The sequence below is a fragment of the Panulirus ornatus genome, chromosome 1 (genome assembly GCF_036320965.1).
Source record: "Panulirus ornatus isolate Po-2019 chromosome 1, ASM3632096v1, whole genome shotgun sequence".
In the NCBI taxonomy this organism is placed as follows: Eukaryota; Metazoa; Arthropoda; class Malacostraca; order Decapoda; family Palinuridae; genus Panulirus; species Panulirus ornatus.
Genome location: NC_092224.1, coordinates 64,392,406 through 64,417,397, shown reverse-complemented (window position 1 = coordinate 64,417,397; position 24,992 = coordinate 64,392,406). Strand labels below are relative to the sequence as shown.

The 24,992-nt window shown below is 44.2% G+C and overlaps 1 protein-coding gene across 1 annotated transcript; it reads left to right on the top strand.

The window, feature by feature from the left end:
• The first annotated feature begins 11,147 nt into the window (after positions 1 to 11,147).
• On the top strand, positions 11,148 to 24,512 carry LOC139751602 (uncharacterized). Its single transcript, XM_071667238.1, has 2 exons — positions 11,148 to 11,282; positions 21,646 to 24,512. Exon 2 carries the CDS (start codon positions 21,655 to 21,657, stop codon positions 24,043 to 24,045), a length of 2,391 nt encoding a protein of 796 aa, XP_071523339.1. The 5' UTR covers positions 11,148 to 11,282; positions 21,646 to 21,654; the 3' UTR covers positions 24,046 to 24,512.
• Positions 24,513 to 24,992: the final 480 nt, after the last annotated feature.

The following is a 24,992-nucleotide window of genomic DNA, read 5'->3' as shown; positions in this document are numbered from 1 at the left end:
TTCACTTACTTCACTCTGGGAAAGGAGACAATTTTCTTACCGTACCTCCATTACTAGGCAAGTATGATAAAATCTTTTGCTAATTTCATTACTTTTACGGTATTGAGCCACCAAGCTTTTCAGAGTTCATCAACTGAAACAACTTTAACATTTGTACAAACACAAAAAGAATATAAGATTTAAGCCATTTTCAGATGTCACCTTATTAAAAAAAAGAAAAATCAAGAATTCAAGTTCATCGAGCACTGAAAGTCTGCCATCATAGAAATGTTTCTTCGGCATTTTGTCAAAATTCTGTTATTTACTCACCAGCTATTTGATGAACAGGTGCGGCACTGCGCCATGATACATTCCAATACGAAAAGTATCCAATTCCAATCTTCAAGACTGGTATGCGTTTTATCACGAACACTGACGGAACGAACGTCCTCCTAACTCTCTGAGGTATTTCGCGCCACTAATTCAACTATCGAAGCAATTTATTATTTATACAAAGATGCGCATGCGTCACTTCAGGCCGAGCATGCGCTGTAGGTAAAACTAACTCTAAGCATGCGCAAGAGGTGGAGCTTACTTTGCGCATGCGCAAAAGGTCTTCCAGCATAAATCTGTATAAAATCGGGCTTACAGTGAACGTTTGGAAAAAATATATTAATCATAAGACGCCCAAAAGACTTTGCAAAAAAAAATAATATAAAACACAGTAAATGGTGTATATTAATTATTGATATAAGAAAAGCAGCTCGAACTCGTTCCGAAACGGTACTGAGAAAGTCTTGGATCATAGCTCTCCTCAGCTGTGATTTCCATATTGTAACTTGATGACTCGATTTTCTTGATGATTCTAGCCAGCCCCACCACTCTAGTTCAGATTTAGTTAGTACTGCAACCGAATTTCTAGAAATAATGAGTAATATTACCGAGAAACCTCATACAATGACTTGCAGGGAATTTTAGATTAACGGTTAGAAATCATCAACACTGGCTTAAGAGGTTAGGTAGACATAGCCTTGGTAGGTTTGACGTGTCCCAGGATATTTACAGTCAATAAAAGTTCGTGGGGATCCATGTTTGAGTAGGCCTGAGGAGTCCTCACCCATTAACGATGTTTAGCATATTTTCGTCATATATTTCTCCATATATTCAATGAAAACCAAATCTGAGAAATATGTAATCACTCTAAGTAGACCAAGACTCGAAATAATGAGCAGTACGGCAGTCCGAGTTAGCCAAAGTCGTAATGCAACAGCCCCGAGTCTATCGCCTTATATCTGTAATATTATATGCCTCCAGTAATTGAAAATATGGGTCTTTACATGATCATGGGCCGCAATAATAATACTAAAAATCAATTCGGGCCCATAAATGTGCTTGGTGTTGATGTACTGGTGAGGTGTGGGCTAATAGTAGGGAAGGCTGTGTGTGTGAGGTTATGCTGGTGGGGTTGGACTCTCATATACTTATGTAGTTGCTAATGTCGAATATTGTGTGGAGAGGTGGGCTACAAGGCTGTGTGTGTGTGTGTGTGTGTGTGTGTGTGTGTGTGTGAGGTTATGCTGGTGGGGTTGGACTCTCATATACTTATGTAGTTGCTTATGTCCAATATTGTGTGGAGAGGTGGGCTACAAGGCTGTGTGTGTCTGTGTGTGTGTGTGTGTGGCAGCAGGCGTGAAAGCGAGGCGAGGCGAGTGTGACAGCTCGTAAACCCCAACTCCACCTTCCTCCCCTCTTTAGCTGCCTACCGCATGAGCTAATTACGTTTTCACTTACTAAAGAGTAAATATTATGGGAATTATGTAGTCTACAAGGGACCTGATATTTAGGTAATTTTTGTGTTGTGATAAATATTATGCTGGCACGATCGTGAGCTCACGTGAACCAGGCACATTTGTGGGCCTGAATCAATTTACAGTATTAAAATATTGCGGGCCATGATTATGTAATATAATTTTGCATGTCTAATTTATTATAAACCTAACCCCACTTAGGGAAATGTGAACTTTAGACACCCACTGCTGGAAAAAAAAAAAAGTCCAGTCATCAATAAAAAGTTCGTGTACGTTAAAACATTTTTGTAGCAAATGACACTTTATCTCTGCTCTTGAACACAAACTAAGCAACCTAAGCAAACCTAACCTAACTTCCCTAATTGGAAAGATCTCCCCATACTACGCTACGGTCGCCACCACAGGAGACAGAGCCTAGCTGTCACAGAAGATCTAAGTTGTGCGTATTACTCATGCAGACAACATAACCTGTAGTAACCTAACTGTGCGTATTACTCATGCAGACAACATAACCTGTAGTAACCTAACTGTGCGTATTACTCATGCAGACAACATAATTTGTAGTAGCCTTACTAAGTGTAAGAAAAACATTATTTACTACGAAATGGTTATACCATATGGAGAATTTAGATTTTTTGTGGTGAATTTGTCTCCGAAACTATCGTGTCTAAACCACAAAACTGGGAATATTCTCCATAACATTGTAATGGAGTGGATAATTATGACTCAAATATACTATATCTATAACCCTTTTAAATCGTGTTTCCAGTGTATTTTACATGTATGATCATAAAACGGCTAGGTTTTGAGCACGTAAATGCCATTACTCCTGTCCCCACCACCTCCCACCTAATGATCGCCTTCATACACACCAGAGTCGTCAGTAATAAAGTATTGGCGAGGAGCTGAAACCTCACATACGTAATATCCTCCATCTAATCTAACATAATCGAAGACGTCATTTCTTAAACTGGCAAATCTAGAAATAAATTCTGACTCATTATTCAATTATGTGCTGAGTTGCAATGTCACCATATCAAAATCTAGAATACACTGATGTGTGAGTTAATGAGTAGGGCCAGGTGAATAGTCGACTAGGATTATATGTTGGGAACCTGTTCTGTAACACATAGGGTGACAGTATTATCTGTCTTGCAGAGTGGACCTAGCTCGTCGACGTCGGATCCAACAGAGTACATAGACCAACGCACCGTGCACACCACCTTGACCAAAACACCTTATATCTGCCACTCCATCATCTAACACATTCAACAAACCTTCAAAATACTCACTCCACCTCCTCTCACATCACCAATACTTGTTATTACCTCCCCAGTAGCCCCCTTCACCAATGTTCCCATTTGTTCTTTTGTCTTACGCACGTTATGTACTTCCTTCCAAACCATCTTTTTATCCTCCCTAAAATTTAACGATACTCTCACCCCAACTCTCATTTGTCCTTTTTTTTTCACCTCTTGCACCTTTCTCTTGACCTCCTGCCTCTTTCTTTTATACATATCCCAGTCATTTGCACTATTTAACTGCAAAAATCATCCAAACGTCTCTCTTCTTTTTCACTAATAATCTTACTTCCTCATCCCACCACTCACTATCCTTTTAAATCTGCCCACCTCCCACGCTTCTCAGGCCACAAGCATCTTTTGCACAAGCCATCACTGCTTCCCTAAATACATCCCATTCCTCCCCCACTTCCCTTATGTCCTTTGCTCTCACCTTTTTTCATTCTGCACTCAGTCTCTCCTGGTACTTCCTCACACAAGTCTCCTTTCCAAGCTCACTTACTCTCACCACTCTCTTCACCCCAACATTTTCTGTTTCCCTTTTAGAAAGTTAAAATACGAGGGGGGGGGGGTTTCTAGCCCCCGCTCCCGTCCCCTTTAGTCGCCTTCTACGACACGCGGGGAATGTGTGGGACGTATTCTTTTTCCCCTATCCCCAGGGATAGGGGACAATAATAATTGTAATAATCATGGAAAATACATCATACTGCTCTGTTACTGATATACACCCAATAAATACAATGCAAATTATCAAATGATACTTTAAAAATATCTTCATTTAAAAGCTTAACCAAAGGTCATAAAGACAACCAGACGATATTTGAACATCAGATTGGTACTCAACATGAAAAATACTCCTTGTAATGAGGGTTGAAAGGAAATCTATTTTTCTGAGAAAAATATGAAAAATTGCAGGTTATGCTTCAGCTCAAAATACTACTTATTTCAAAATCAAAATGTAATATATGCAGACATTAATATACTTGAAATAATGATGGAAAATATATCATATTGCACTCAGTTACTGATAGATATCCAGTAAATACAATATACAATAGATATGATCAGATAATACTTAAATTGATAGTTTGATTAAACGTCATAAAGAAAACCAAATGATATTCTAACACTAGATTTGTATTGAACATGAAAAATAATAATAATGACGTTTTAAAGGAAATCCATTTTTCTGAGAAATATACAAAAAAACTGGCATGTTATGTTTCAACTCAAAAACATTTTATTACGATATCAAAACGTAACATATTCAGACACTTCTATATTTAAAAATAATCATGGAAAATATATCATAACGCTCTCAGTTACCGATAGATACCCACTCAGTAAATACAGTGCAAATAATCAGATAATGCTTTAAAAATATCTTCATTTAACAGCTTATTTAAACTCATTAAGATGACCAAACCCTAGATTTGTACTGAAAATGGAAAATACTCCTTATAATGAGTTTTTAACGCAAATCAACTTTTTTTTGAATACCAGAAATTGCAATTTAAGGTACTATTCAGCTGAGAATCTTTTGATTTCAATATTGATACATGACTTATATTCAAGCGCTTCCATACTTGAAATAATCATAGAAAATATATCATAATGCTTTTAATTACAGATAGATACCCAGTAAATACAAACGATCAGATAATACTTAATCTAAGAGCTTGATTAAAGATAATAAAGACGACAAAACGATATTTTAACCTCAGATTTATATTGAACACGAAAAATACTCTGTATAATGAGGTTTTAAAGGAATTCTATCTTTATGAGAAAAACATGAAAATCGCCAGAGTATGTTTCAGCTCGAAACTTCATCCCGTCATAAGGAACTGTGGTCGAAAAAAAACTCGTATGAATTGGAATTTCAGATAGATTAGTTCACTTTCACAGTAGTTAAGAATAAGATAATTCAAGATGGGTGATACGTCTTCATAGAAAACCTGTATATTTCGCTCTAGGGATAACTTAACTATTATTTGTTTTAAAATTATACTAAAAAAAAAAAGGTTTAAACTAACTGTTTTATAATAAAGAAGTTTGATGGACGATGAAATAGTAGAAAAATATAGACTATCCAAAAATCGCAAAGGAAGCAATAATACCCTTACGCTGATGACACGAAATGACAGACACAGCGGTCGACCCCGCCCAACTGGACTGGATAAATAGAAAGTAGTCATGTGACATGGTTACGGGATAATTTCGAGGACGAATTAAAATACTTTCTCAAAATTTAGTGAATACATTTTAATTATTCATCCGATGTTAAAAATGAAAGATTTTAATGTGGATATAATCTCTAGTGTCGAGTGGTACATGGAGAAAAAATAGTCACGGCAAGTTGGCGTTGCTGTTTTGTTTCTACGATAGTCGAAGCTATTACCACGGGATAGCAACACAGCAATGAACCAACTTGGTCTGCACTTCCCATTTTTTAAGTCACTATAAGAAAACGTGAATCCAGCCATATGTTAAAGGAAATTAACACCTTTTTTTTACCTAGTTGCATTCCAACTTAGAGAATTTAGGCATACAGGTGGGTTTGAGACTAGTTTTGACATCTTTGGCTATGACAATTGTTTCTTAACCGAATGCAATTATCCTCCTGTCTTTATGCGAGTTCTCAAGTAAATGTACACCAGTTATGCCTTCGAATTGTCTTAAGATAGCGAGCCCTTCTTTGCATAGATACTGGAACTGCTTAAATGTGACAAGGAATGGAGACTATCCTTATATTGTGTAGTTTTGCATGTGCTCTGTAGGGATATATATATATATATATATATATATATATATATATATATATATATATATATATATATATATATATATATATATATATATATTCTCCTAACGACCAATGGTACCGGTAGAAGCTGAATAATATCGTCTAGCGTCAGCTGCAATATAAGTCCTAAAGTGAAGCTTTAGTTCGACTCCCCGTGCGCCCCGCAAGAGCTGATAAAAAAAGAAAAGAAAATCGTCAGGCGTCAATCAAAACAAGAAGCCCAAAGTGAAGCTTTATGCTGAAGACTCTTATGGCCTCGCTAAAGCTGAAGAACATCGCCTGGGGTCAGATCAAATAAAAGTCCTAAAGTGAAGCTTTAGTTTGACGAACCGTGGGTCTCGCTAAAATAAAACTCCCGAAATGAAGCTTTAGCTGAATGAAATCGTTTGGCATCCGCTAGAATAAAAGTTCTAGAGTGAAAGTGAAGCTTTAGTTTGGGCCCCGAAAAAGCTGAATAGAATCGTAGAGCTTCAGTTAAAATAAAAGTCCCAAAGCGAAGCTTTAGTTTAACGACCCGTGGGCCTCACTAAAGCTGGATAGAATCGTTTGGCAACTTTTAGATTAAAAGTCCCAAAGTGAAGCTTTAGTTTGATGAACGGTGGGCCCAACAAAACCCGATTAAAATGGTCTGGCGTTAGCCAAAAGAAAAATCCCAGACTGACGCTTTAAAACTGACGACTCAGGGCCCCTACCACCAACCCTACATAGAAAACACGAAATGGACATATCATTTACTTTAACGAGTTGAGCATAGAGCTCCAGTGGAAAGAAGTGTTGGTCAGCGATGGACAACTTCCTTCAGATGGGTTGGAGATGACTATGGCTGCCGGATGCTTCTCGTACTGCTTATCATGTCAGTTCTCTTGATTCAGTGTGGGAAGAGGGAACAATTTTCTTACTGTCTCCCTCCATCACTAAATATGAAATATATAGCATCTTGCCATGTTTATTCTCATTAATTTCATGGTACGAAATCACACAGCTTTTCAGAGTTCACCTCACATTGATGTATAATTTCTACTTTGTAAAAGAATGAGAATACAGTGGTTTAAGAATCACTGACAACTCGAACAAGTGGACAAAAAAGCGACGTCATCCTAGACCTACACTGGTGTTTGTGTCCTGCAGGTGGGCTTACACTCGTGCTTGTGTCCTACAGGTGGGCCTACACTGGTGCTTGTGTCCTGCTAGTGGGCCTACACTGGTGCTTGTGTCCTGCAGGTGGGCCTACACTGGTGCTTGTGTCCTGCAGGTGGGCATGCTCTGGTGCTTGTGTCTTGCAGGTAAGCCCACACTGATACTTGTGTCCTGCAGGTGGGCCTAAATTGGTGCTTGTGTCCTGCAGGTGGGCCTACACTGGTGCTTGTGTCCTGCAGGTAAGCCCACACTGATACTTGCATCCTCCAGGTGGGCCTAAACTGGTGCTTGTGTCCTGCAGGTGGGCCTACACTGGTGCTTGTGTCCTGCAGGTGGGCCTAAATTGGTGTTTGTGTCCTGCTGGTGGGCCTACACTGGTGCTTGTGTCCTGCAGGTGGGCCTACACTGGTGCTTGTGTCCTGTTGGTGGGCCTACACTGATGCTTGTATGCTGCAGGTGGGCCTACATTGGTACTTGCATCCTGCAGGTGGGCCTAAATTGGTGTTTGTGTCCTGCATGTGGGCCTACACTGGTGCTTGTGTCCTGCAGGTGGGCATGCACTGGTGCTTGTGTCCTGCAGGTAAGCCCACACTGATACTTGTGTCCTGCAGGTGGGCCTAAACTGGTGCTTGCGTCCTGCAGGTGGGCCTACACTGGTGCTTGTGTCCTGCAGGTGGGCCTACACTGGTGCTTGTGTCCTGCAGGTGGGCATGCACTGGTGCTTGTGTCCTGCAGGTAAGCCCACACTGATACTTGCATCCTCCAGATGGGCCTAAACTGGTGCTTGTGTCCTGCAGGTGGGCCTAAACTGGTGCTTGTGTCCTGCAGGTGGGCCAACACTAGTGCTTGTGTCCTGCAGGTGGTCCTACATTGGTGCTTGTGTCCTGCAGGCGGGCCTACACTGGTTTTTGTGACTTGCAGGTGGGCCCACACTGGTGCTTGTGTCCTACAGGAGGGCCTAAACTAGTGCTTGTGTCCTGCAGGTGAGCCCACACTTGTGTTTATGTACTGCAGGTGCGTGTACATTGGTGCTTGTGTCCTGCAGGTGAGCATACACATGCTTGTGTCCTGCAGGTGGGCATGCACTGGAGCTTGTGTCCTGCAGGTGGGCCTACACTGGTGCCTGCGTCCTGTAGGTGGGCCTCCACTGGTACTTGCATCCTGCAGGTGGGCCTACACTGGTGCTTGTGTCCTGCAGGTGGGCATGCACTGGTGCTTGTGTCCTGCAGGCTAAGCCCACACTGATACTTGCATCCTGCAGGTGGGCCTAAACTGGTGCTTATGTTCTGCAGGTGGGCCTACACTAGTGCTTGTGTCCTGCAGGTGGGCCTACACTGGTGCTTGTGTCCTGCATGTGGGCCTACACTGGTGCTTGTGTCCTGCTGGTGGGCCTACACTGGTGCTTCTGTCCTGCAGGTGGGCCTACACTGGTGCTTGTGTCCTGTTGGTGGGCCTACACTGATGCTTGTATGCTGCAGGTGGGCCTACACTGGTGCTTGTGTCCTGCAGGTGGGCCTACACTGGTGCCTGCGTCCTGCAGGTGGGCCTACACTGGTACTTGCATCCTGCAGGTGGGCCTAAATTGTTGTTTGTGTCTTGCATGTGGCCTACACTGGTGCTTGTGTCCTGCAGGTGGGCATGCACTGGTGCTTGTGTCATGCAGGTAAGCCCACACTGATACTTGTGTCCTGCAGGTGGGCCTAAACTGGTGCTTGCGTCCTGCAGGTAGGCCTACACTGGTGCTTGTGTCCTGCAGGTGGGCATGCACTGGTGCTTGTGTCCTGCAGGTAAGCCCACACTGATACTTACATCCTCCAGGTGGGCCTAAACTGGTGCTTGTGTCCTGCAGGTGGGCCTACACTGGTGCTTGTGTCCTGCAGGTGGGCCTACACTGGTGCTTCTGTCCTGCAGGTGGGCCTACATTGGTGCTTGTGTCCTGCAGGCGGGCCTACACTGGTTTTTGTGACCTGCAGGTGGGCCTACACTGGTGCTTGTGTCCTGCACGTGGGCCTACACTAGTGCTTGTGTCCTGCAGGTGACCCCACACTGGTGTTTATGCACTGCAGGTGAGTGTACATTGGTGCTTGTGTCCTGCAGGTGAGCATACACATGCTTGTGTCCTGCAGGTGGGCCTACACTGGTGTTTGTATCCTGCAGGTAAGCCTACACTATTGTTTGTGTCCCGCAGGTAGGCCTACACTAATACTTGTGACCTGTAGGTGAGCCTACAGTGGTGCTTATGTCCTGCAGGTGGGCACACACTGGTGCTTGTGTCCTGCAGGTGGGCCTATACTGGTGCTTGCATCCTGCAGGTGGGACTACACTGGTGCTTGTGTCCTGCAGGTGGGCCTACACTAGTGCTTGTGTCCTGCAGGTGACCCCACACTGGTGTTTATGCACTGCAGGTGAGTGTACATTGGTGCTTGTGTCCTGCAGGTGAGCATACACATGCTTGTGTCCTGCAGGTGGGCCTACACTGGTGTTTGTATCCTGCAGGTAAGCCTACACTATTGTTTGTGTCCCGCAGGTAGGCCTACACTAATGCTTGTGACCTGTAGGTGAGCCTACAGTGGTGCTTGTGTCCTGCAGGTGAGCCCACAGTGGTGCTTGTGTACTGCAGGTGGGCCTACATTGGTGCTTGTGTCCTGCAGGTGGGCCTACACCGGTGCTTGTGTCCTGCAGGTGGGCCTTCACTGGTGCTTGTGTCCTGCAGGTGGGCCTACACTGGTGCTTGTGTCCTGCAGGTGGGCCTACATTGGTGCTTGTGTCCTGCAGGTGGGCCTACACTGGTGCTTGTGACCTGCAGGTGGGCCTACACTGTTGCTTGTGTCCTGCAGGTGGGCCTACATTGGTGCTTGTGTTCTGCAGGTGGGCCTACATTGGTGCTTGTGTCCTGCAGGTGGGCCTACACTGGTGCTTGTGACCTGCAGGTGGGCCTACACTGTTGCTTGTGTCCTGCAGGTGGGCCTACATTGGTGCTTGTGTCCTGCAGGTGGGCCTACACTGGTGCTTGTGTCCTGCAGGTGGGCCTACACTGGTGCTTGTGTCCTACAGGTGGGCCTACATTGGTGCTTGTGTCCTGCAGGTGGGCCTACACTGGTGCTTGTGACCTGCAGGTGGGCCTACACTGTTGCTTGTGTCCTGCAGGTTGGCCTACACTAGTGCTTGTGTCCTGCAGTTGACCCCACACTGGTGCTTGTGTACTGCAGGTGGGCCTACATTGGTGCTTGTGTCCTGCAGGTGGGCATGCACTGGTGCTTGTGTCCTGCAGGTGACCCCACACTGGTGCTTGTGTACTGCAGGTGGGCCTACATTGGTGCTTGTGTCCCGCAGGTGGGCCTCTACTGGTGCTTGTGTCCTGCAGATGTGCCTACACTGGTGTTTGTGTCCTGCAGGTGGGCCTTCACTGGTGACTGTGTCCCTGCAAGTGGGCCTACATTGGTGCTTGTGTCCTGCAGGTGGGCCTACACTAGTGCTTGTGTCCTGCAGCTGGGTTTACACTTGTACTTGATTCCTGCAGGTGACCCCACACTGGTGCTTGTGTACTGCAGGTGAGCCTACACTGGTGCTTGTGTCCTACAGGTGGGCCTATACCTGTGCTTGTGTCCTGCAGGTGGGTCTACATTAGTGTTTGTGTCCTGCAGGTGGGCCTTCACTTGTGACTGTGTCCTGCAGGTGGGCCTACATTGGTGCTTGTGTCCTGCAGGTGGGCTCACACTGGTGCTTGTGTCCTGCAGTTGGGCCTACACACTGGTGCTTGTGTCCTGCAGGTGGGCCTCCACTGATGCTTGTGTCCTGCAGGTGGGCCTATACCTGTGCTTGTGTCCTGCAGGTGGGTCTACATTAGTGTTTGTGTCCTGCAGGTGGGCCTTCACTTGTGATTGTGTCCTGCAGGTGGGCCTACATTGGTGCTTGTGTCCTGCAGGTGGGCTTACACTGGTGCTTGTGTCCTGCAGTTGGGCCTACACACTGGTGCTTGTGTCCTGCAGGTGGGTTTACACTTGTACTTGTGTCCTGCAGGCGGGCCTACCCTGCACATGGCCAGGTACATAAGCCCTTATAATCACCCATCTCTCGCCTTCCACTTTCCTTTATTTCCTACATCAGTCTGGGGCGAGCTGTCATAGCTGCCCCACGTAGTCAGGGTGTTCTCCTGTTTTGCCTCTGGTTTATCATGAACTTGGTATTTAAACCTATTCGTAATGCGTTAATCTGTGAGTGAGAGTACATAGGATACGCTACGCCATATCAGTAAGTAGTGTGTGGAGTTTTCCCTTTTTTTCGTAAGATGTGCTTAAGTTGTACACTACAAGAGCACAAGGTCCTAGTGTTGACTTGTTTACTTTAAGTTTTTGTTACGTCTGATTTGTTTATGCGCTTCGAATCTCCAGTAACTTGTATGTTGGTTGTATGAAGCAGATACTAAGTAATTATTCGTTTTAGCCAAGTAGACGATTTGTCTTCTCAAAAGTTTGTTTCTGAGCTGCGCCCCGGGTTGTTCGAAGACACAGTGAGGCTCCAGTTATATTTTTCATTTTCTTTTTTTTAGTATCATTCCTTTTAATTTGGTCTGTAGGGTAAACTGTAATGTTATCGGTTTCCATGTTCGTATAATCACATATTCGACATTAAGGTTGACAGTGATGTATATCTTACTGTAGAGATACATCTTAAATCATAGCCGTGTTGCCCACCTGTCGTGATGCAATGACATTTAATCACTTTTAGTCGAGACGAGTTGTTAACGATGAGGCAAGTAGTTAACCACGGTACAGTTGGTCAAATATCCCTGATCCTGGCCATCGAAACAGAGTTTTAGAAATTTTACGGGGAAGCAGAGAGGAGCGGTCTGGTGGGCGGCGTGTGGGCGTGAGCGGCAACGAGGAGTACGGGCGGGCAGGAAGAACTCGGGAAGAGAGATTATGGTTCGAGTCTGGCAACGTCCAGTTTACAACAGCATTTCATAGCCAACCAACTTGCGACGCGCATCAAAGTGAGTTCCGCTGCTCGGGCGTGGGGAAGGAAGGGGGTTGTCCCTCTGTGTTGACGACTGCTAATGCCAATGGCATTCGGACGAACACAAAATCCGATGAACTGCAGGTGTTATCATCACAATATAGTGTTGACATGGCAGTCATAACAAAACTGAACAGTGTGAAGTAGCAAGTGAACTGGTTGAAATGCCAGGATACGATGTCTATGACAAGATAGAGTATTATGAAGGGGGGGAGTGTTGGTGATGATTCACATTCATGAGGAGTTCCAGTGGCGCAGCCCCTCTCAGCTATAGTACATGATGAATTAAGAGACGTTATGGCGCTTGTTAAACCCAAAGCCTGATGAGTAGTTGCGGCAGTTTATACCCCGCCTGACACTCACGTAGAACGACTTCAACTAATAAACTGATCATTTGATTCAATCTGCTGACATAATTCACTGCCAGAGGTCAGCATCCCGTATCATCATCATTTTGGGTGGCTTAAATCTGCACCTCGACTGTGTCGCACTGACTCGGCGCACAACAAACAGTGAATGTACTAACCAGACAGGAAGCGACTCTAGATAAGATTATTACAGACATTGTTGCGTAACACACAACCTTTGTAGAGGCGTTATTCGGTATATCCGACCACCATGTGGTTGTCTGGAGCTCTGTACCCACAACAACATACATACCAAACCATATCAAGTCGACCTCAAAGAGACACATCTATCAAGTAGTATGGGCAATGGATTTGCTTTGTGGACTGGACAAGTGTGACATCAATTCCAGACCTCGGCCGTGCTGTAGAAAACCTTCAGACCTAACTCTGAGAACTGTTTCCGTTCAATCAGCTTCACTAAGAGGAACAGTGACCCAGGCTGGACGACTGCACAAACTGAACGGCTCACATACCAACGTTAACTCGTGCACATGGCAGAAACCAGCGCCAGCGTCTTCACCAACTCAGAGCGGAGGTCAGAGATACAATTAAAAATCTGCCGAATCCAGATGGTATCATGGACGCATCCAAACCTTCTGTGATGACACATAAGGAGGCTAGTATCGGAAGGTATAAGCCCTCACCAACCACATACTTAAGCCCTGGAAGAATGCACCTCATGACCACGATGTCACTGAACAAATCAACGCACACTTTACTGAAATAAGCAATCACTTGCCCCCCCTCACCATACGCTCTCTCTTCCTGCTTCCCCTCCCAGCGGAGGAAAGCATCATCACCAAGTGATGTGGCCAAGCGTCTCTCACGGCTGAGAAACAAGATGGTCACGCCTCCAGGTGACAACCTCCCTGTCAGGCTAATCAAAGTGTTTGCCACTGATCGAAGCATACCTCTCTGCCCCCCAACATATACAGTAGATCTCTTTAGGAAGGGCATGTGCCTTCCATCTGGCGTCAAGCTAACCATCATCCTAGTACCAAAGAAGCCTAAACCCAGTACCACAGATGAAGTAAGACCCATCAACCTAACTCGCACCTCTAAACAAGACCCTTGAAAGCTTTGTAACACCACTGATCATGGCTGGCATTCTTCCCTACACTGACTCAAGACAATATAGATGCATGTTGACCGGTCTTGACAAACCCGGCAAGTTATTTTCGTTGGATAAATACGACTTCACGAGAGGCTTTGAACGTATAGGCCACTCAGTTGTGATCCGAAGACTCTTCGAACCCAGACTGCGACCCACACTTTTCCGATGGTTCCGCAGTTTCCTCAACGACCGGCTGCAAAGAGTTCGTACGCTCATTCCCTATGGGAAACATTAGTGACTGGAGCAGAATAACGTCTGTAGTGCCTCGGGGTATTATGAGTGGACCCAATGTCTTCCTGGCCATGATCAACAAAGCTGGGAGGGACTCCCATAGACATCTTAAATATGCTGATGACCTCACAATCTATGATACATGTCCTCTTGAAAGAATAAGCACCAACAGTACCTTACAGCAAGCCACCCAGGATCTTCATACTTGGGCCTCAAAAAATAACATGGTCAACAATGTACAAAAATGCCAAGTTATGTACATATTCACCAGCAAAATAAAAAAAAAAAAAATCAAACCCTAGTGTATCCTGATCGATCTATAAATGACGCCAGCATCCCGATGGTGAACATTTGTAATCACTCCATCCTTCCAACTCCAATTTGGTCTCCCTCTTCTTCCTTGTTCCCTCCACCTCTGACACATATATCCTCTTGGTTAATCTTTCCTCAATTATTCTCTTCATATGTCCAAACCATTTCAACACACCTCTGCTCTCTCAACCACACACTTTTTATTACCACACCTCTCTTGCCCTTTAACTACCTACTCGATCAAACCACCTCACACCACATATTGTCCTCAAACATTTCATTTCCAACCCATCCACCCTCCTCCGTACAACCCTATCTATAACCCATGATTCGCAACCATACAATATTGTTGGAACCACTATTCCTTCAAACATACCCATTTTTGCTCTCCGAGATAACATTCTCACCTTCCACACATTCTTCATCGCTCCCAGAACCTTCGCCCCTTCCCCCCACATTGTGACTCACTTCCGCTTCCATGGTTCCATTCGCTACTAAGTATACTCCCAGATATCTAAAACACTTCACTTCCCCGAATTTTTCTCCATTCAAACTTACATCCCTATCAACTTGTCCCTTAAACCGACTGAACCTGATAACCTTGCTCTTATTTACATTTACTCTCAACTTTTTCCTTTCACATACTTTTCCACACTCAGTCACCAACTTCTGCAGTTTCTCACTTGAATCAGCCACCAGTGCTGTGTCATCGGCAAACAACAACTGACTCACTTCCCAGGCCATCTTATCCCCAGCAAACTGCATACTCGCCCCTCACTCCAAAACTTTTGCATTTAACTCCCTAACCACTCCATCTAAAAACATATACACCCCTGCCGCAGACCGACCTTCACTGGGAATCAGTTACTCTCCTCTCTTCCTACTCGCACAAATGCCTTACATCCTTGATAAAAACTTTTCACTGCTTCTAGCAGCTTACCTCCCACAACTTATTCTCTTAAGACCTTCCACAGAGCACCTATAAATATTTCTCATACACATTCTTCAAACACCTGATCCACATATCCTATACCACTTATGAAACCATAATGCTCTGCCTAATCTGATGGTCTGTACTTGCCTTCACCCTCTCAATCAATACCTTCCCATACAATTTTCAAGAAAACTCAAAAAACGTAGAACTTTAGAATGAATACTCACTTTATCCCCTTTCCCTTTGTACAATGGCACTATGCATGCATTCCGCCAATCTTCCAGCACTTCCGCATGATCCGTACATACAGTGATATCATAGATATCATAGTCGCTGTCTCCCTCGTTAGCGAGGTAACGCAAGGAAATAGACAAAAGAATGGATCAACCCACCCACATATACATGTATATACATAAACGTCCACACATGCACATATACATACCTATACATTTCAACATATACATACATATACACGCACAGACATATACATATATACACATGTACATATCTATACTTGCTGCCTTTATCCATTCCCGTCGCCACCCCGCCACACATGTAATGGCACCCCCCTCCCCCCACACGCGCGCGAGGTAGCACTAGGAAAAGACAACAAAGGCCACATTCGTTCACACTCAGGCTCTAGCTGCACCGAAACCACAGCTCCCTTTCCACATCTAGGCCCCACAAAACTTTCCATGGTTTACCCTATACGCTTCACATGCCCTGGTACAATCCATTGACAGCACGTCGACCCCGGGATGCCACATCGTTCCAATTCACTATTCCTTGCACGCCTTTCACCCTCCTGCATGTTCAGGCCCCGATCGCTCAAAATCTTTTTCACTCCATCCTTCCACCTCCAATATATATATATATATATATATATATATATACTTCCCACGTATTCCTCGCGTGTCGTAGAAAGCGACTAGAGGGGACGGGAGCGGGGGGCCGGAAATCCTCCCCTCCTTGTATTAACTTTCTAAAATGGGAAACAGAAGAAGGAGTCACGCGGGGAGTGCTCATCCTCCTCGAAGGCTCAGAGTGGGGTGCCTAAATGTGTGTGGATGTAACCAAGATGTGAAAAAAGGAGAGATAGGTAGTATGTTTGAGGAAAGGAACCTGGATGTTTTGGCTCTGAGTGAAACGAAGCTCAAGGGTAAAGGGGAAGAGTGGTTTGGAAATGTCTGGGGAGTGAAGTCAGGGGTTAGTGAGAGGACAAGAGCAAGGGAAGGAGTAGCAATACTCCTGAAACAGGAGTTGTGGGAGTATGTGATAGAATGTAAGAAAGTAAATTCTCGATTAATATGGGTAAAATTGAAAGTTGATGGAGAGAGGTGGGTGATTATTGCTGCATATGCACCTGGGCATGAGAAGAAAGATCATGAGAGGCAAGTGTTTTGGGAGCAGCTAAATGAGTGTGTTAGCGGTTTTGATGCACGAGACCGTGTTATAGTGATGGGTGATTTGAATGCAAAGGTGAGTAATGTGGCAGTTGAGGGAATAATTGGTATGCATGGGGTGTTCAGTGTTGTAAATGGAAATGGTGAAGAGCTTGTAGATTTATGTGCTGAAAAAGGACTGATGATTGGGAATACCTGGTTTAAAAAGCGAGATATACATAAGTATACTTATGTAAGTAGGAGAGATGGCCAGAGAGCGTTATTGGATTACGTGTTAATTGACAGGAGTGCGAAAGAGAGACTTTTGGATGTCAATGTGCTGAGAGGTGCAACTGGAGGGATGTCTGATCATTATCTTGTGGAGGCTAAGGTGAAGATTAGTATGGGTTTTCAGAAAAGAAGAGTGAATGTTGGGGTGAAGAAGGTGGTGAGAGTAAGTGAGCTTGGGAAGGAGACCTGTGTGAAGAAGTATCAGGAGAGACTGTGTACAGAATGGAAAAAGGTGAGAACAATGGAAGTAAGGGGAGTGGAGGAGGAATGGGATGTATTTAGGGAATCAGTGATGGATTGCGCAAAAGATGCTTGTGGCATGAGAAGAGTGGGAGGTGGGCTGTTTAGAAAGGGTAGTGAGTGGTGGGATGAAGAAGTAAGAGTATTAGTGAAAGAGAAGAGAGAGGCATTTGGACGATTTTTGCAGGGAAAAAATGCAATTGAGTGGGAGAAGTATAAAAGAAAGAGACAGGAGGTCAAGAGACAGGTGCAAGAGGTGAAAAAAAGGGCAAATGAGAGTTGGGGTGAGAGACTATCAGTAAATTTTAGGGAGAATAAAAAGATGTTCTGGAAGGAGGTAAATAGGGTGCGTAAGACAAGGGAGCAAATGGGAACTTCAGTGAAGGGCGTAAATGGGGAGGTGATAACAAGTAGTGGTGATGTGAGAAGGAGATGGAATGAGTATTTTGAAGGTTTGTTGAATGTGTCTGATGACAGAGTGGCAGATATAGGGTGTTTGGGTCGAGGTGGTGTGCAAAGTGAGAGGGTTAGGGAAAATGATTTGGTAAACAGAGAAGAGGTAGTAAAAGCTTTGCGGAAGATGAAAGCCGGCAAGGCAGCAGGTTTGGATGGTACTGCAGTGGAATTTATTAAAAAAGGGGGTGACTGTATTGTTGACTGGTTGGTAAGGTTATTTAATGTATGTATGACTCATGGTGAGGTGCCTGAGGATTGGCGGAATGCGTGCATAGTGCCATTGTACAAAGGCAAAGGGGATAAGAGTGAGTGCTCAAATTACAGAGGTATAAGTTTGTTGAGTATTCCTGGTAAATTATATGGGAGGGTATTGATTGAGAGGGTGAAGGCATGTACAGAGCATCAGATTGGGGAAGAGCAGTGTGGTTTCAGAAGTGGTAGAGGATGTGTGGATCAGGTGTTTGCTTTGAAGAATGTATGTGAGAAATACTTAGAAAAGCAAATGGATTTGTATGTAGCATTTATGGATCTGGAGAAGGCATATGATAGAGTTGATAGAGATGCTCTGTGGAAGGTATTAAGAATATATGGTGTGGGAGGCAAGTTGTTAGAAGCAGTGAAAAGTTTTTATCGAGGATGTAAGGCATGTGTACGTGTAGGAAGAGAGGAAAGTGATTGGTTCTCAGTGAATGTAGGTTTGCGGCAGGGGTGTGTGATGTCTCCATGGTTGTTTAATTTGTTTATGGATGGGGTTGTTAGGGAGGTAAATGCAAGAGTCTTGGAAAGAGGGGCAAGTATGAAGTCTGTTGGGGATGAGAGAGCTTGGGAAGTGAGTCAGTTGTTGTTCGCTGATGATACAGCGCTGGTGGCGGATTCATGTGAGAAACTGCAGAAGCTGGTGACGGAGTTTGGTAAAGTGTGTGGAAGAAGAAAGTTAAGAGTAAATGTGAATAAGAGCAAGGTTATTAGGTACAGTAGGGTTGAGGGTCAAGTCAATTGGGAGGTGAGTTTGAATGGAGAAAAACTGGAGGAAGTGAAGTGTTTTAGATATCTGGGAGTGGATCTGTCAGCGGATGGAACCATGGAAGCGGAAGTGGATCATAGGGTGGGGGAGGGGGCGAAAATTTTGGGAGCCTTGAAAAATGTGTGGAAGTCGAGAACATTATCCCGGAAAGCAAAAATGGGTATGTTTGAAGGAATAGTGGTTCCAACAATGTTGTATAGTTGCGAGGCGTGGGCTATGGATAGAGTTGTGCGCAGGAGGATGGATGTGCTGGAAATGAGATGTTTGAGGACAATGTGTGGTGTGAGGTGGTTTGATCGAGTAAGTAACGTAAAGGTAAGAGAGATGTGTGGAAATAAAAAGAGCGTGGTTGAGAGAGCAGAAGAGGGTGTTTTGAAATGGTTTGGGCACATGGAGAGAATGAGTGAGGAAAGATTGACCAAGAGGATATATGTGTCGGAGGTGGAGGGAACGAGGAGAAGAGGGAGACCAAATTGGAGGTGGAAAGATGGAGTGAAAAGGATTTTGTGTGATCGGGGCCTGAACATGCAGGAGGGTGAAAGGAGGGCAAGGAATAGAGTGAATTGGAGCGATGTGGTATACAGGGGTTGACGTGCTGTCAGTGGATTGAATCAAGGCATGTGAAGCGTCCGGGGTAAACCATGGAAAGCTGTGTAGGTATGTATATTTGCGTGTGTGGACGTGTGTATGTACATGTGTATGGGGGGGTTGGGCCATTTCTTTCGTCTGTTTCCTTGCGCTACCTCGCAAACGCGGGAGACAGCGACAAAGTATAAAAAAAAAAAAATATATATATATATATATATATATATATATATATATATATATATATATATATATACATAAGCCTATGAGTCCACGGGGAAAATGAAACACAGTAAGTTCCCAAGTGCACTTTCGTGTAATAATCACATCATCAGGGGAGACACAAGAGAGAAATAACAGTCAGTTGATAAACAACGAAGAGACGTAGCTTAGGACGCCATTTGGTAAACATGTGATTGTCCAAGAGAGACAACGAGAGTATCATAAACTTATCACGTGGACAAGAAGGTGAACTGTTTACAAATCTTATCAACAATAAAGTTATCAAATTTGTATAGACCTTCACTAATATTAATGATATATATATATATATATATATATATATATATATATATATATATATATATATATATATATATATACATATATATATATACCCTCCACAAAGCATCCCCACCAACCATACCATATGCCCTCTCCAGATCCAGAAATGCTACACACAAACCCATCTGCTCTTCTAAGCATTTATCACACCCGCTCTTCAAAGCAAATACCCGATCCACCCCCATCCCTCGAAACCGTATTGCTCCCCCCCCCACACACACACACACACACACACACACAATCTGATGCTCTGTACATGCGCCAACCCTCTCAATCAATACCCTCCAGATAACAATCATACTGAGGATTTCACTCTGTCCCATCCTCATTCCATATGCTTGAGATGAATTTCATCACCCCATTTATCAGAACAATTTTGGTGCATTTTCTTGTATGGTGATACAATCCTCTCCACTTCTTACTTCCCTCATCACGTTTGCATCAACTCGACACTTTCAGGTAGGAGACCATGACTTCTGGCAAGCCATGCACACAGATTAAGAAGAGTAACGGACCCAAAAGAAAACCCTAAGGCACTCCACTGGTGGCCTCTATCCATTCGAAGAAGGCTCCTTTGACAAGCATCCTTTGTTTCCTTACATTAAGATAATCTATCCATCAGAGGAGTCTCCCCATATTCCTGCCAGGTACTACAGGTACCTAATCAGCCTCTCAAGCGGTAATATGTCAAATGCTTTCTGCCAGTCAGGATGTAAAGAATCTCTCACAGGCTTCCCTTTTGACTAAGACAGAACTCGCTCTCTCATAGAAATCTAGAGAGGTTCATTACACATGACCTCTTTTCACTGACCATGTTGTCTCTGTCAGGTAATTTCTCGTTTGTTGAAAGGCATCCAATTGCTTTCTAATTAACTTTGCCTGCCACTTACAGACCACACTTGTCAAGGAGGCTGGTATGTGGTTCAGCACCTCTTCTCGGTCTCCTTTCTTTTACATCGGGTCATTTGCCCTTTTCCATTCCCTTGGCACTTTGCCTTTCTTCAGGGACGTCTTAAATAGTACTTCATAAGGTCTGATTACCGTATCTACACACATCTTCAGCACATAAAGTAAATTTCGTCAGGACCATGAACTTTGTATGAGTCAAGACCTTTGAGTGTTTTGGTAAAGCCTTTTCAGATATCCCAACATTCTCTAAAGCCTTTTTACCCATCCCATCTCAACAGTGATTGGGTTATAGTGTCTTCCACTGACAAAACACCTTTTGAACTTGGTATTCAGTTCCTAACATATCCTTATATCATTCTCTAATATCTTCCTCGCTGAATCCCTTGATTTGGTTGGCTGTTTAACAAACAATGTCCTTCTGACTAAATTCATGGGAAAAGGTTTGGATTTTCCCCAGCCTTACCCATATTAGTTTCTGTTCCTCTTTTCTGATTCTGTTATACTCATTCCTTGCTCTCTTGTACCTTGCATAAGCTGGCTGGCTGGAATGTTGCCTAAAGCTCCCCCACTGCCCATCGTGTGTGTGTGTGTGTGTGTGTGTGTGTGTGTGTGTGTGTGTGGAGGGGGAGGGGGTAGTATGGAAAAAGCAAGACTAAATGGCCGCTGAGAAATTCATTTTAGCTTTTTCCTTTATCCTCAGTGTGTTGGGTCCTTCTAGCAGTGGTACTGGCCTGTTGTGCCGTTTTTACGTGGACGTTGTATCACTCACCTAATCATCATCAGTCATTATCTTTGCACTGACATCAGTCGTTATTCTAATCTTTGGCAAATCAATTCCGGTTCCGTCAGCGTTTTTACCCTAACATGGGCTGAAACCTGAGGGACACTTTAGATTTAAGGTTGAAAAGATTCATGCTCGTCTTTTGAACATTAATATACTCTTTGAGTACGTTAAAAAGGGTTAAAATGCTCATATTAGATCGCCCAACATGAGACAGCATACCTAGGTTGAATGACTCAAAAGTTCTTATTACTTGGTGGCTCAAACAAATTTCGTTTCAGCATTTCGAGTTGTAATTTGGCTACTTTTGTTAATAAACTGAAAAACACACGTTGATTTCAAGTCTAACTTTATCATCTCTATTTCAGAGATCTGCGATGCCTACCAATAGGCCATCATTCATCTCCTGCCTGCTCTTCAGCACCTTGATCAGTAACCTCTATGTTACTGCTGAATCTGAGCCAAGTCCTAAATCTGCCGTGCCAGCTGACACCGTTTTGGAATCAGCGTTCTCTGACACAGATCCAGGAACCATCACCAGCTACTACCCTGTTCAAGACAGGAATGAAACCAAAGGACGTCCAACTGATCACAACGCCACACGTACGATGAATACCACCACTTCAGAGCAGGATCCTCCCTCCAAGACTTATCCCCATGATCTTTTCCACACGAGATGGCGCAAACTGCAGGGCGCTACCAGGACTACTCCATCCCCCGCACCGCCTACCGTCGACCAGGACTACCAGCAGGGTCAACTGCAGGGCGCTACCAGGACTACTCCATCCCCCGCACCGCCTACCGTCGACCAGGACTACCAGCAAGATCAACCAGAGGCTTCTGCGAGGAGACCTATGACAGCATTACCTACCGTCGATCAGGACACCCGGAAAGGACTGCATAATGCAGAAACAATCCTGGGTTCCACACCAGAGAATTCTCTGATCCTGTGTGATCATCTGCCACGCAAGTTTAACCCTAATTCCTTCGGACATACTATGGAAGTCTGTTGGGGGCAAGAAGGCCATGTATTACCTTTCGAGAAAACATATGACCTTTGTGATGAAATAAGTGCCATAATTAACCATAATGTGACATTCGACGTAATTACTAGTTCAAACGGTTCCCAGAGAGTGTATTACGATGATCGATATATTCATTACTGTTTACCTTTATACAAGAAATTTCATAATTGTAAAGAAAATAAGTATGCTGCAAAATGCTGGGACGGTAACGAGGCTGCGGTCTTTGTCAACCCTCACACTTGTCCAAAGCCAGATAACTATAAATATTTTGGCGCTTATATAGCTTTTAATATGGATTATGAAAACACGACCGCTTTACAGTTATTCTGTAATAAGCGCTGCATTGAGGTATATGGAGAAGTCACTGGTGTTCCTTTCAAAGTTTCAAATTTAGATTTCATTGTCGACGGCTTGGGGTGTACACACCATCCTGGTTTCCCTGCCACAGAGACGGAAAGAAATATTACCATGTTCAGCATACGGAACACACACTGGCCTTGTTGCTTCGCTTATTATACAGTCTACTGGATGGATGACCCTGAGGCCCACGGTCTGAACGGAGCCTGGAGCTACCTGCCGGCGTCTTGTCGTGCAGGCGAGGTGTTGCTGATACTGATGGTAGCTGGCGTGGCGGTAAGCGGAGTAATAGGAAACCTGCTGGTGTTGGTGGTCATGCTGAGTGGAACACAGAGGGCCCGCGAGTCCAACATGCTCCGAATTTCCTTGGCACTTGCCGATTTCCTCACAGCCTTTTTCGTGGTGGTCCCTTCCTTTTATGAGCACATCTCACCGTTTATCCGACAAGCTAAGCTGTTCGAGTGGCGGTGGGATAATGACAAGGCACCCAGTAACGCTGCTCCAGACAAAGATCATCTTGGGTTCTACGTTATTGATGGTGGATTTCCCTTCATGCAGTCGTTCACCCTCAGCGTGTGTACTACCGTATCAATACTGACGATGATGCTCTTAAGCTTCGAGAGGTTGGTCGTCACCAGGAGTCCCTTACGATACAAACAATACTTCTCGATTCCACGGGTCCTGACGGCTATCGCTCTCACCTGGATATCAGGAATTTTGGACGCTCTACTTTTCTCGTATGGACCAAATGGGTTCGATGTGCTGTATTCAACTTTAGCTAAGATTCCGACTGGACTTTCAAGGCAGTACCCGGAGGACTTTGCTTTTGTTGGGTTGTATTTCCTCCGCATTGCACTGTTAGCCTTGTCGATCGTTTTGACGATTGTTTTCTCAGCGTTAGGAGTCGTATATTTTCTTATGGGGCAGGTCCACGTAAAAGCTGAGTGGAAGAGCTTGGGTATGAACGTAAAAGGACCTATCAACGAAGAAAACCGTCATATCCTCATAACGCAATTACTTATATTAGCCTTCTTCCTCTTGTCCATAGTTCCACGGAGTGCGGTCTTCCTTTACGAGGTGTCTGCGAAACTCTGCGGTCGCTTTTGTCAATATTATGATATAATTTATTATCTGTCGTGGTGGATCTTCCTGGCGGGGTCGGCCTGGAATCCCTGGGTCTACAACATGCGCAGCTCTATGTTCAAAGATGATGTTCTGGCTTGGCTTCTCATGTTGGTGCCCTGGCGCTCCAGAGGACCACAGGTACTCCAGGAGAACCCAATAATAAAGTTGAATAACCTGCATCTTCGCAAAGCTTTATCTAAACATGACAGTAAACCGCTGGAATCTCTCCAGCCATCACTGGAATCCAGCCGTTTGAGATGAAGACCCCGCACCATTCTTACCAACGTTCCCTCTCGACGCCTGCTTTGCCTCGAACCCATCCAAGAGCTCGTCCAGACCAACTCAGGAACAGCCCATCCCAACCACTAGCAACGTCCTTCATGATTATGACTGGTCTATACCAATCTCCAGCCACCGTTTGAGAAGACTGCTTATCTATATCTAAGCCCCTGTCTTGCACACCTCGTGTTCACTTCGTCTGTATAGTCTCACCTTTGTCTGTTGAGAATTCAGCAAACCAGTATTATCTAGTTTTCCGGATTTCTGAAAACAAAATTGCTTTGTGTTGCTGTTTTTGTACTTATTTCTGTATTTTTTTGTTATACATATGTCAGCATGTATGCCTCCGATTTACATGAACTTTTCTGGAAAGATTACTTATAGCAATCCCCTGTTTTCATAATTTCTCCTTTCTGCGTTATCTGGCATTTTCATGTTTTGTGCGTAATATTGTGGACGTAACTCCGTCATTACCATTTGAACTACGAACTTTCATCTTCGTGTCTGCAGGCACGAACAAGAAAGAAACTTGTGTAGTTTCACATCCTAAACATATTCTTTTCAACTTTGCTGAGGTGCAGTTTGAAAACTCCATTTCCCCTCGAGTGATCCTCCCTTTTCGAGGTTCACTTTGTGAGCACAACTCCATCACAGCCAGCTGACCTTGAAAGTCATTCCTGGAGTGAAAAGGGGAAAACCCTTGTAGTTCCGAACTGTGAACCTTATTGCTTGTCGTCCTCTAGCTTTGTTGATGTATTTTGAGAATCTGTTTCTTTTTAGAGAAATCTCCCTTCTTCGGGGTAATATTTCAGCGAATCACTTGTTGTTTGCCCAGGGGAAGGCAGACAAGGTTCTTTTTTTTTTTTTTCTTTTAAATACATATATTTATTATCTTTTATTCTTATATCATCATTATCAGCCCGTACACA